The sequence below is a fragment of the Hipposideros armiger genome, unplaced genomic scaffold (genome assembly GCF_001890085.2).
Source record: "Hipposideros armiger isolate ML-2016 unplaced genomic scaffold, ASM189008v1 scaffold_198, whole genome shotgun sequence".
In the NCBI taxonomy this organism is placed as follows: domain Eukaryota; kingdom Metazoa; phylum Chordata; class Mammalia; order Chiroptera; family Hipposideridae; genus Hipposideros; species Hipposideros armiger.
In genome coordinates this window covers 543,530-556,968 of record NW_017731548.1, presented here as the reverse complement: position 1 = coordinate 556,968, position 13,439 = coordinate 543,530, and the positions used below count along the sequence as shown (strand labels likewise).

The 13,439-nt window shown below is 39.1% G+C and overlaps 1 protein-coding gene across 1 annotated transcript in view; it reads right to left on the bottom strand.

Moving 5' to 3' along the window:
- Nucleotides 1-7,325: 7,325 nt before the first annotated feature.
- SMAD9 (SMAD family member 9) overlaps nucleotides 7,326-13,439 on the bottom strand; it is a 34,841-nt gene continuing 28,727 nt past the window's right edge. The window contains exon 4 of the mRNA XM_019653193.1: nucleotides 7,326-10,822. Coding sequence (XP_019508738.1) covers nucleotides 10,679-10,822 — 144 coding nt within the window. The 3' untranslated portion in view covers nucleotides 7,326-10,678. The remainder of the gene's footprint in view (nucleotides 10,823-13,439) is intronic.

The window sequence follows — 13,439 nt, the reverse complement described above, 5'->3', positions numbered from 1 at the left end:
GTAGTGCTCAGAGAGCCTTGTTTCCAGGCTCCTATTATTCTTGCAAAGCCTTCATGGCATGCACCTGACTTCTGTGCTAGGAAGTGGACTCTTGTAGCCAGGGATATGCTGCTCGAAAAGAGCCAAGTATTCCTTGTACCTGGGATCCTTCTTTCTTCCTTATGTTCTTCTAGCTCTTCTATTTCTTGTTCACTTCTTTAGTGCTAGCAACAATTGAATTGCCCTTTGTTCACTAGTCCCCAACATTTGCTATCTTTAAATGAAGCATGAAGTCCATCTAGCATCTCACCTTCTTGAACACTTCCTGCTTTGTTAGCAACTGGAAAGTGCTCATCCTGAAGGCAATGAGAACTTAACACAGACACACAGAGCATGGCGGCTTAAAACAATCACCTTTTTTTGTTTGTTTGCTCACAACGTTGTGGGTTGGCTGAGCTTAGCTGAGGGGGTCTGGTGATCAGGCTTGGGGTGTCTTATGAGGCCACATTCAGATGGGAGCATGGCTGTGCTTGGAACATTCAAAATGGACTCTCTGCCTCTAGAGCAGAGCTTGGCAAACCAGGACACCACTCCCCAGGGCAGATGCCACAGGCCAAGAATTGGTTTTACATTTTTAAATGGGGGTGGGGGAGGGGGGAAGCAAAAGAAAAATATTTTGTGACATTTTAAAATTATATGAAATTAAAATTTTGGTGTCCAAAAATTGTATCATCACACAACCTGCTCTCGTCTGCTTACATGTTGTGCATGGCTCCGTCTGCACTGCAGTGGCAGAGCTGAGCAAGCCCAGAAGTCAACAGAGGCCACAGGGCTTGCAAAGCTGGAAGTATTTACTATCTGGCCCTTCACAGACAGTCTCCTGACCGCTGCTCCTGAGTCTCTCTCTCCATAGACTTCTTTTCATTAAACAGCAGTGGGTTACTTTTGGAAATTTTAGGGATTTTTTTCTTTCTAAATGATGAGGGAAGTTAGCCTGTCATTTGCAAGCATTGTCTCCAAATAACATATTGCAGGTATGAGTAATTTTTGGCTTAAAAGCCAAACTGAATATAACTAATTATATTTACTCCATTTAACATCATTTTTTCAGATCACTGGAATAATTCTGAGGCCATGCTGAACATTTTTATCAGATGCATGCAAATAATGGAACCATCAATGATCATACAGAGATAAACTTTCAGAATTGGAGTCATTTTTATAGTCCTTGTTAACTTGGTGTTGCAACATTGAAATTCCTTATGCTTCTTGTCTTTACTAAAATTCACATTTTGAAAATAAGTGCTTAGAATAAAACAATTTTAACTGTTTAACTGTCAAAGCTATGTTCGCTACTGTTGTGCAGCTGAATATCTACAGTCGATCCTTTTATTGGAAGAAGTTGGGAAGGATTGGTATTAAATCTTTGAATATTTGATAGAATTTACCGGTGAAGCCATCTGGTCCTCGACTTTTGTTTTTGGGGAGGTTTTTATCACTGTTTCAACTTCCTTGCTGGTGGTTAGTCTATTTAGGTTTTCCAATTCTTAATGATTCAGTCTAGGAGGTTGTATGCTTCTAAGAATTTGTCCATTTCATCTAGGTTATAGAATTTGGTGGCCTGTAGCCTTTCATAGTATTCTTGTATAATCCTTTGTATTTCTGTAGTGTCAGTTGTAACTTCTCCTCTTTCATTTCTGATTGTATTTATTTGAGTCTTCTCTCTTCTCTCTTTAGTGAGTTTAGTCAGAAGTTTCTCAATTTTGTTTATTGTCTCAAAGAACCAGCTTTTTGTTTCATTATTTTTCTATTGTCTTTTTCTTCTCTATTTCATTTTTTTCCACTCTGATTTTTTTTATTTCCTTCCTTCTACTGACTTAGAGCTTCATTTGCTCTTTTTTCTAGTTCTTTTAGGTGTAATGTTAGATTGTTTATGGGATATTTTTCTTGTTTCCTGAGGTAGGCCTGTAATATTATAAACTTCCCTCTTAGTACTGCTTTTGCTGCATCCCCAATATTTTGATATTTTGTATTTTAATTTTCATTTGTCTCTATGTATCTTTTGATCTCTTATTACTTCTTTGGCCCAGTAGCTGTTCAGTAGCATGTGGTTTAATCTCCACGTTTGTGGTTTTTCCAGCTTACTCCCTGTATTTAATTTCCAGTTTCATACTGTTGTGGTCAGAAAATATGCTTGGTATGATTTAAATCTTCTTAAATTTATTGAGGCTAGTTTTGTGCTCTAACTATGGTCTATCCTTGAGAATGTTTTGTGTGCACTTCAGAAGAGTATGTATTCTGTTTTAGAATGGAAAGTTCTATAAATATCAATTAAGTCCATTGTACTAATGTGTCATTTAAAGTTGGTGTTTTCTGTGGACTTTCTGTCTAAATGCTCTTTCCATTGCTGTGAGCAAGGCATTCAGGTCTTTTACTGTAATTGTATTTTTGTCTGTTTCTTCTTGTAGATCTGTTAGTATTTGCTTTATATATTTTGGTGTTCCCAGTTTGGGTGCACATATATTGATAAGTATTTTTTCTTCTTGATGAGCTGTCTCCTCTATCATAAAATGTCCATCTTTGTCCCTTATTACCATTTTCATCTTGAAATCTACTTTGTTTGATAAGTACTGCTACACCTTCTTTTCTCTGGATACCATTTACTTGCAGTGTTATCTTCTTGTCTTTGGAGCAGAGATGAATCTCCTGCAGGCAACATATAGGTGGTTCTTGTTTTTTAATCCATCCTACTACTCTGTGCCTTTTGATTGGTAATTTGAGTTCATTTACATTTAGGGTGATCATTGCTATATTAGGACTTACTACAGCCATTTTATCTTTGTTTGATGATTGCTTTGTGTCTCCATTGTTTCTTTTCCCTTGTGTTTCTGTCTGCTATTTTAATTTGGTGGTTTTCTATGATTTTTTTCTCTGTTTCCCCTTTTATTATGTTTAATATCTCAGCTCTGGGTTTTTGTTTTGCGGTTACCATTAGGTTTGTGTAAAACATCTCATAGACACACTAGTCCTTTTACTTCTGATTTATCTTATCTTCATTCACCTGTACACGTTCAGTCCTTTTCCTCCTCCCATCTTATGCTTTTATTGTCACAAATATTTCTTTTTATGTTGTGCATTTATTATCAAATTGCAGCTTTAGTTATTTTAATGCCTTTTCCCCTTTAACCTTTATATTACAATTAGGTGTTTAATATCCTATTCTGAACTAGAGTTGCAATTACTGACTTCTGTCTGTCTGTTAGTCATCTTATTCAAAGTTTTGTATACTTCTTTTTGTTTGCGATAGAAGAGCTCCTTCAACATTTCTTATAATGCAGATCTTGTAGTGATAAATTCTCTCAGCTTTTGTTTCTCTGGGAAAGCCTTCATGTCTCCTTCATATCTAATGGATAAGTTTGCTGCATGTATTATTCTCGGCTGATGGTTCCTTCTTTCAATATTTTGAATATTTCCTTCCACTCTCTCAGCTTGTAATGTTTCTACTTAAAAATCTGATGATTACCTAATGGGGTTTCCTTTGTATGTTACAATCTATTTTCCCCTGGATGCCTTGAGAATTCTTTGTCATTAATTTTTGACAGTTTTAATAAACTGTGTCTTGGAGAAGTCCTTTTTGTATTGAGATTATTAGGTATTCTGTTAGCTTCTTGTATGCTAAAGTCCTGTTTTTTCCATAGGTTTGGGACACTCATCAATTATTTCTTTGAAGAGACTGCCTGTTTCTTTCTTCTCTTCTCCTTCTGGAATACACGTTATCCTTATCAGTTGCTCTTTCTAATGTATAATAGTCAGATAGTTCTCATAGAGTTCTTTCTTTCCTTTAACTCTTAGTTCTCACTTTCCTTCCTCCACGGTCACTTCTAGCTTTCTATCTTCACACTAATTCTCTTTTCTATCTGGTTTGCTCCATTTCCAGTGCTCTCTAATGCATTCATTTCATTTACTAAGTTCTTCAGCTCCAGAATATCTGCCTTGTTCTGTTTTGTAGTTTCATCTCTTTGGTAAAATACTCCTTTTGCTTATGAATTTTGTTCCTGAATTCATTTAATTACCTTTATGAATTTTCTTGAATATCATTGTGTTTCTTCATAACTACAATCTTAAATTCTCTGTCATTTAAATTGCAGTCTTCTGTGACTTTGGGTTTGGTTTCTGGAGACTTTTAATTTTCTATCTGTATTTCCATGTTACCTTGGCTTTTCATGGTACCTGATGGATTGGTTCTCTGCCTGAGCATTTGAGGTAGTGAACTCTCCTTGTTTATAATTGTTCTGCTCTTAACAAGTCAGCAAGTTGATAGGTAGGGTACTTCCTTTTGTTTTCCAGTAGATGGTGCTATAGCACAAGTTTTTATTTTTTTCTATCCAGTGCTATTGGTGCCTCTGGGATCATGATGAAGAGGCTTCAGTTCTGATAAGGAAAATGCCATATACCCACTGGTGTGGTCAGTGTCCCCTCTGTGACCAGCTTGTCTTGGTTACTGGGCATCACCTCCATAGTGGGGGAATATGGCACAGGTGGTAGAGAACTGGGTTTGCAAGCTCCCAGCATTGCCTCCTTGTTGCTAATGGCCAGCTGTGTTGCTGGACGTGTCCCCACTACCTCTATCCAGCTTTGTGGGGGTGGGCAGGGCAAGGAAGGTAAGTTCATGACTTCACAGCTCTGTTCTCCTGCCACCAATGGCTGCCGGCATCACTCTGCTGTTTTATAGAGTGTCACACCACCTCTACGGGGCTCTGTTGCAGTGGGGAGGAGGGGAGTTGCCTTTTCCCAGAGAAAAAATGCCTCGGACCCACTTATACTCTAGGCCATAGTGTGAGGGCTGCAGCCAGACTTCTCCTCCGCTACCGTGCTACCTGGTGCTGTGGTGGGCACCAAACTACATCTGCGGCCACTGTACCCGTCCTTCCCCCATCCCACCTCCCCCTACTCTTTCTGATAAGCTCTCCTTCAGATGGACCCATGCGTGGGTCTCTTGGGCATATTTATGTGTTGAGCAGGGAACCCTTTATTGTGTTATAGTTGTGCGACTTATAGATTCAAGGGGAGAAATAAAGCAGTCTTCTCACTTGGCCATGAGCTGCCGTCACTCCCTTATGATTTTCTTAATAACATTCTTTTCTCTAGCTTAATTTATTGTAAGATTAGAGTATATAATACATATACAAAATATGTGCTAATCAACTGTTTGTTATTGGTAAGGCTTCTGCTGGTCAATAGGCGGCTCTTAGTAGTTAAGTTTTGGGCAAGTCAAAAGTTATATACAGATTTTTGACTGCACAGGGATTGGTGACCATAACCCCTGCATTGTTCAGGGGTCAACTGTATTTCCAAACTAAATCATAAGCATGCTTCTCTCATCCCCATTAACTGCAGCAATGGTCAATGGACATGCAATTGGAGACTTCCAATTATTTTTATTTTGAAGCGGTAAAATTAAATACTTGCTTATTTTTAAAAAGGAGAATTGGAAACAAATATCATTCCTGCCTTTACAACGTGAATCCAAATGCTTTTCTAAACAATTACTGGAAAATGAACATGAATAGATATAATCCTTGCCCTTTCAAGAGCTTCCAGCCTGGTAGAAATGGACAAGTAAACAATGTGAAAGGAATTCATCACTGACTATTGATAAGCACAACTTATGATGGGAGCACAAAGAACAGGCACCTAACCTGGTTAGGAAGGTCTGCAATGACTTGCTAAGGGAACTAACTGATGCAAAGGCGGGCAAGTCGGATCAGCCAAAAAGCCTTCCTGGTACCCACCCAGGGCCAGGTGGAGATGTCATTCCTTGGTCCCCAGGAGCCTGTCAAACTGATAGCACACTGACCTTTATTGGTTTACGTGTTCACCTTTCCCGCAAACTGGTAAGTTTAAGGCAGACACTGTGCTATTTGTCATTGTTATCTACAGTGCCTACCAAGTAGTAGCTGATGCATAAGACCCATCTGACAAGTGAATGTGTGGAAGTTTCTAGGATGATGAAAATACTCTTTCTCTAAGATGGACTAATGTTTAAAGAAAATGTTTTATGTCTGTATCATGATATATTAAAATTATGTACTAGTGTTTGCAATGCCAATACCAAATAGTAGATGCAAGAATAGGGTCCGGAACCATAAGGAGATGCAAAGATAAACAAGACACAAGCACTGCTCTCCATGAATTACAGCCTAAACTGGAGGTCTCTTAATCCCTACATATATTCATATATATGACTCAGAATATGACTTTCATTTGCTTGCTCTGGAATTCCACAAAATATTTCTTTTAAAGGCTCCATTTCTTTAAAAAAATAAAAAAGGAAAAACCTTGATCAAGTTAATAGCAAGGCTGTTATTGTCAAAATAGTTACATATTTTCCTCCTTTATTTTAGGACAGGAAGGTAATTTAAATGGAGGGAATTAGGAATTTACATTTTTAGAGATCCTCCTGGATTTCATCTTAGTTTTTCCTCACTAGCCTTCTTTAGCATCTTTCATATATATATGAAACTCATATATATATATATATATATATGAAACTCATATATATATATATGAATGTATATATACATGTACAATAATAGCAATGTACAGATGTTTACAATAAAATTGTTCATTCTTGGGCCGGCCGAGTGGCGCGATGGTTAAGAACTGGCTTGGGACGCCAGAGGGCCCCGGTTTGGATCCCACATATGAGGGCCAGTGACACTGCCCTCCACAGCTAAGATGCTAAACAACAGCTCAGCCTGGAGCTGGGCTGCCCGTGAGTTGCCGGCGACGGCGTAGGCTGCAGCCCCTGTGGCAGTGGGTTGCCATGGGCTACCGTGTGTAGCCAGCAGCCAGCGTGAGCGGCCAGCAGCCGCAGTGAGCGGCCGTCCAGAAGCCGGCGACTGATCTGCCTCGCCCGGGAAGAGCGCAATGATGGTGCCAACTTGGGCCAGTGAAGCAACATCCTCCACAACTAGCCTGAAGAACAAAAGGACAGCAACTTGTCTGTTCCCCTTCCCCCAATTCCCCAGAACTGTTCCCATCCTCCCAATTCCCCAATAAAAATCTTTAAAAAAAAATTGTTCATTCTTTCCTGTACACTGCAGTATTATTTAATGCTTCTACACAGATTCTCTGTAAAATTACAGCTAAGTATACTAAATATTCTACATTTAATGCCAGTTATCTCAAGATGTTTAATTTAAAACCATTACCTAATTTCTCTATAGCATGTTGAACTTTAAAAACATTCTGTTTTCAAAATGAGATGGTTTAAGGTCATCCTAAGGATCCATATGCAATGAATCCTGCTATGATGTTTACAGGGAAAAATGAACCCAGAGACATATAGGTACAGTATTCTTTATTATAAACAATCAGATAAATGTACACTTGATGGATAGTTGAAGCCTAGATATTATAATCAAAAGCATTTCTTAAATAGAAGTAGTTTCTTTGTTTTTTGCTTTGTTTTACATTAATTTGAGCTTAACATATGCCAGATCACCTAATCTCATCACACAGTTCAGCTGTTAAATCATAACACGAAAAGACAAAATTTGGAATGCATGTTATAGTTTGCTTTATTTAATGGAGATACACACTAAATATTCAGGACAAATTAAAGTTAAGCAGGCGCTTAAAGTCAGGCAAGTGATATTTATAAAATGCTTGTGTTGTTGTGATGGGGTATTCAGTTCTTTGGGAGACAATGAAAAGAGGATTCTAAATGCTAGATTGTAACCCAACGTTCCCTGATTTGTACTGAGTATAAAAAAACAAACCAAAAAAACCCATAAAGTAAATGTGTTGAACAATGACATCTTTGTAGTTTCAAAGCACTGGCTGATACTAAAATATCATTTAACTAAAACTTTCAAGAAAAATTAAAAACAGGCTTGAACAACAGGATAAATGACCTAGACCTCGTGAGGAGGCCAAAACATTATTATTCTCTATTGCACAACCCTTGTCCATGGCAACCTTGAACATGTTTGGCATTGCTGATGTAGTTAATGGCTCAGCATGTCCATTTTGCTAGTTATCCTACAAAAGAATGCTATTACATTTCTTTTTGGATTGTCTACATCAAGGAATGAATGTGAATGAGCACATTTAGAAGTCTAAAATCAAATACTGCACAACTTTTGACAACTCTTGCCAGCAAAAGTGAAAAAAAAAAAGGCTGATTAAAATGTGACTATATTACAATGGCCGAAGGGTTACCTTTTCATCAATTTCAAATTCTCTGAATTTCATACATATCCTAATAATAAAGGCTTTTGATGAGACATGATTGATGATGATGCATATGTACCATTTTAATCATTTATTTTTCAAAAAAAGAATTCAGGTCTACAGGAATATTTTGTCCTGGTTTCGCAAAGCTCTATGAAAATCCAATTTTTTAAATGTCATTTATAAACAACCAGTTCTGATTAATTCTGTAAAGGTGTCAGATTACCAGAGGATAATTTTGATCAAGAAATCTGTGTTTGATCTCTGGAACAGAAACTATACTATGTGTCCTTGTTCTCTCATGGAATGATACTCGTACGAGGAAGACTCGCCATATTAATGCTTCTTCCAAGAAAAGAGGAGATGGAGAATTATTGGCAAATAGAAGCAAGGGGAGAAAGAAAAGCAACTTTGAGACAACACAGATGAAAAGTAGCATTTATCCAAGGAAGCCTTCACCCATTGCCCAATTGCTCAAAAGAGAAGGAAAATAAGTTTCAAGATACAGATAGTTAAGAAGTGAATTATATATTTTTCAAGCTAAGGAAAAATAACATTTTGTTTTGTTTTACAAGTTCTGAAACATGAAGATGTGTACACAAACAGATTTACTCTAAGACTCTCAGTGCCAGAGGGCTGGGGCCGTCTCTTGTTTACAATGGATTCCACAGTACCTATCACTGTACCTGGCACATATACGTGCACAATACATAGTTGATGAACCAGTAAACTACAGGGTTTTTAGTTTTCATGTAAAATGTAATAATTATTTTCTGTTGTACATATGAATGTTTCTATTAGATAACACTAGTTATTACAACATGTGACAGTAGTAGCTCACTCATATATCTTTTTCACATGATCATTTCTACCTTAATACAATTTAATGAGAAACAACTACTGTGTGCACTAATGCTAAAAGAGTTGAGACAGAATGTGTAAATGAAGAAACTTCTTGAATTACTGAAGTACCTTCTGTCTGTTACAAGCATAATTACCTTCTTAAATTATACACTTTTAAGAGGGTGTGAAATATTTTTTCAAGCAATGCAGTGTTTAGTGGGTGGGAATTATAAATATATATACATATATGAAATTACCTAGAAATTTAGGGGATTGTCCTCTCTTTATCATCCAAGGGTAAAGAAGAACAGGTTTTTAATATTGTGTATTTTTAAATGTTCTATTATTCAGTACCACTGTTCCCCAGAAATTACAGAGATTATGAAATTAGTATCACCTTACTTGGGAAGTTATTTCCAGGTATGAGACTTTAGCTTTATAAAAGGCTACGAGATTTGACCAGTAGATAATTTATTCAATATAGACACTAAGTTAAATAACTCATCAATTTGACCCCAACAGTGTGTGTTTTCTCAAAAGTCTTCACCATTGTTTTAGTCACCTGTAAATCGTTACTATTTGCCAACAAGTGAGGAAAACGTGGCAAAAGGAGGGCCCTTACCTGGAGACGTTTCATGTGGGAATGTGAGAAGGCCTAAGTAAGCGTATGATGCTTTTGTCTAACCCTCTGATTTTACCTGCGTTTTCCCCACACGGGACCTACACACGTGGGCTCAGAGCTCACTGTGGGGACTCAGCAGTCTGCAGGACTGCCCACAGAAGGAACCAGGAAAACTGGCCTGGTTTCCCATGAGGGAAGCAGAGGAGTCCCTGGGTGATTCCTGGACTAAGTTCTGGTCTTATCTTGCAATTTGGGAATACAGCTCATTTCATGCTATTTTCATATTTATCTTGCCACGTTAGACTCGTGACTTTTTTTACAATGGTAGGTAGGAGGCAATATGACTTCAGCTTCACAGTTTCTTTCTTTACCAATCACAGTTTAAATGTGTTTTAAAGGTACCATTAATATCAGCACAATAGTCCAGCTGGTTATTTCAACTTCAGAAAGAAAAGAAAGTTTATGTGGCTTATCTTACAAAATTGATTGTATAAGCTTGATTTTTTTTTCTTGCCAATAGCACTAAAAGTGAGATCATTTAAATTATAAGGGTTTGATTGCTTTATTTTATCTAAAAGTGTTATTTGCTCCAGTGCTACTAGTACCTGATTTTTGCTATATAAACAGTTTTAATATTTTTCTGGTTCGCCACCCAATGTGCCTTATAATGACATGGCTGACTAACGCTGCCTTTCATTCATTCTGCTGACACCCTTCAAATACTGTTAACACAGTTGGCTTTCGCATTTCCTCCATCAAAAGAAGCAACTGCTTCTTACACCACAGGCACGACAAACCTGCTTTTCTAATTGAATTGTACTGAACATCAGGTTAACTGGAAAGCACAAAACATATGGTGATAAAATAGATGAATAGTATATATTATATGTATTTACACATGTACTTAGACACTTCAGCTAGTTGCAAATCTGAAATGACACAAGCCACTGCCTGCAATAGCATCTATCCTATAGAATGGGGATTGAGACGTGACTATTAAGACACTGAAGAAATCGGGTTGTGTGGAGAGCCCATCTGAGTCAGAACTTTGTCCAACCACTGCAGTGGCCCGTGAAGATGAATCTCAATCCAGCAGGGGGTGCTCGTGACATCCTGGCGGTGATACTCGGCTCCCCAACCCTGAAAAGCAAGAGTGGAGCCAAGAGTGATTGTGCCAGACTTTACAGCCAGCTGCCAGAGATGCGAGACACAGCTCAGCGGACACAGCCCACGTGCTAGTGCAGCTCTGAGACTCCTGAGAGAGCATGAACACCACCTTCCTGTAAGTACAGGGCATCTTTTGTATCAACCTGACCTCCTAAGAGGCCTTCCCTCCTGGTTCACAACTAAATTCGTGGATCCAGAGATGGTCTGGGCTTCAGTCATATCAGAAACACTGGCAAATCATATTCCCTTCCACAAGGAAAGAAACTGACCTTACATTCAGCCCCTTTGATGCTGAAGACAGTGTTTTGCACAAAATGGTTACTACAGACCACTGATGGATCTGCAAACTGTAAAAAGAGAACTGGAGGGTGGTCTTGATTATTCAGGGTTGACTAACAAAGCTTGTTTCTCCGGTCTCGCTTTTGGCAATTTCCCACTTATTACCATTCATAGGAAAGACAGTAAACAAACAAACAAATGTGCATTTTCCTCTATGTTATACATCAATGAAAAATTATTTTTAAAGTGAAGCTAGATCCAGTCAAATAAATTGGTTTTGTTATTGGGAACACTGATTCTCTGTAGAGTTGTTTAAAATTTGATTTCAAATACCATGCTGCCTGATCGCACTTTACATTCATGACCAGGAACCTTTGATGCCACCTGGAAAGTGTACCTTACCTCCCAAGTCCCTTTGCTCTCCCATTCCCCCCACCCTCACACCCCAAATGACTACCTCGCCTACTCCCCCAGCCTGCTCACAACAGATGATCTTCTTTCCCATTTCAATGAGAGAAATGAGGTAATCACAGGAGCATTTGCCCAGCACCTGCCCCACAGACTTGGACTTTCCATCTCTTACCATAGACTATCTGTGTTTCCAAATAAGCCAGTCCATCCTGACTTGTGCACAAGACTCACTCCCCCCCCACCCTGGGGAAAATTGCCCTGTTCTCTCAGATGATCTTTTGCGTTCTACTGGATCATTCCCATCAACATAAAAACATGCTGAAATATCTCCCATCTTCAAAACACTTCTCGTGGCCCTACCACCCCCACAGATTACTGCCCTGTGCCTTTGACTCCCTTTCTAGCAAACACCCTCAAAAAGAGTCATCCGCACTGGCTGTCTCCACTCCTCTCCTTCCATTCTCTCTTAAATCCATTCTGGTCAGCATTTCACCCCAGTTATCAACAAAATTGTTCCTGTCAGGATCAAAAAGACCTTTATGTTACTAAAATTAATGACCAACTGTCAGTCTTGATATCACTTGGGCATTACTTGGTTTCCTTCATTCTCTCTCGTCCTCAATGTGCTTTCTTCTTTGGCTTACACAGGACCTTCCTTTCTTGGTTTTACTACTACTTCACTGGTTGCATTTTCTCAGTTTTCTTTGCTAGTTCCTTCTCATCTCCACCATCTGTTTAGGGCTCCATCCGAGAATCTCTTATCATCTGTGTTTAAACTCAAACTGTTGGTGATCTCACTCAGGCTCCTAAAGTTCAATACTGTTCGTATGCTGACAATTCCTAAATTTACATCTCCACCTAGCCCTCTCTCCCTAAATCCAGACTTATACATCTAACTGCCTACTCAGCATGTCCACTTGCATGTGTGACAGACATCTCAAGGTTATTCTCACTAAAACTGAACTCTTAATCTGGTATCCAAACCTGATCCACCTGCATCTTCTCCATATTGGCTGAAGGCAAATTCATCTAACTCCTCTCTTTCCTCATACCCCGCATCAAATCCACCTTCACAATCCAGAGCGCTTCCCATTCTCAGCTTCTACTGGAACTCTCCTAGTAGGAAAGCCATCATTTCTCATCTGAACACTGCAATAGCTTCCCCACTGCTCTCTCTACTTCCAACCTTCCGTGCATAATATCTGTTCTCCACATAGCAGCCAGAGGGATCCTTTAAAATCCTAAGTCAGATCATGAAAATCCTCTGCTCAAGTCTCTGCAACGGCTCCCCTTCTCTTTAGAGTAAAAGCCAAAACCCTCGCAGCGGCTGACAAAGCACTGACCTGGTTCCCTGCTACTGTTCTGATCTCACCCCCTCCCTCATCATGTGCCAGTCACAGAGGCTTCCATGCTGTTACAAATTCCCAGGCACGCTCTGGCCTCTTGCTGTAGGGCTTGCCCTTCCCTGTGCACCTACTGCTCTCCCCTCAGATATCTCTCTGACTACCGCCACCATCTCCTGCTGATGTGTCACCTTTTCAATGAGACCACCACTGCCCACTTTTCAAAACCTGCAATCTGCTCCTATCCAGCACTCCACTTCCCTCTACCCTGCTCTAAGTTTCCTGTTTCCATTCAGCTTCTCTATTATAACTGTTGTTTATTGTCTCTCTCCCTCCTAGAATACAGATTCCATGAAGGCAGAGATCTTTAAGTAACCACTGAAGTATTCCAATGCCTAGAGTGGCACCTGGCCTGGTACATGGTAGGTGCTCAATAAATCTTTGTTGACTGACTGAATGAGTCCTAGAATTAGTAAAAATTAGAGCTGAAAGAGACCTTAAAGATGAATGAGTCCATCAACCCCCAGTAGCAGCCACCAGTGTTTAGTCATCTATAA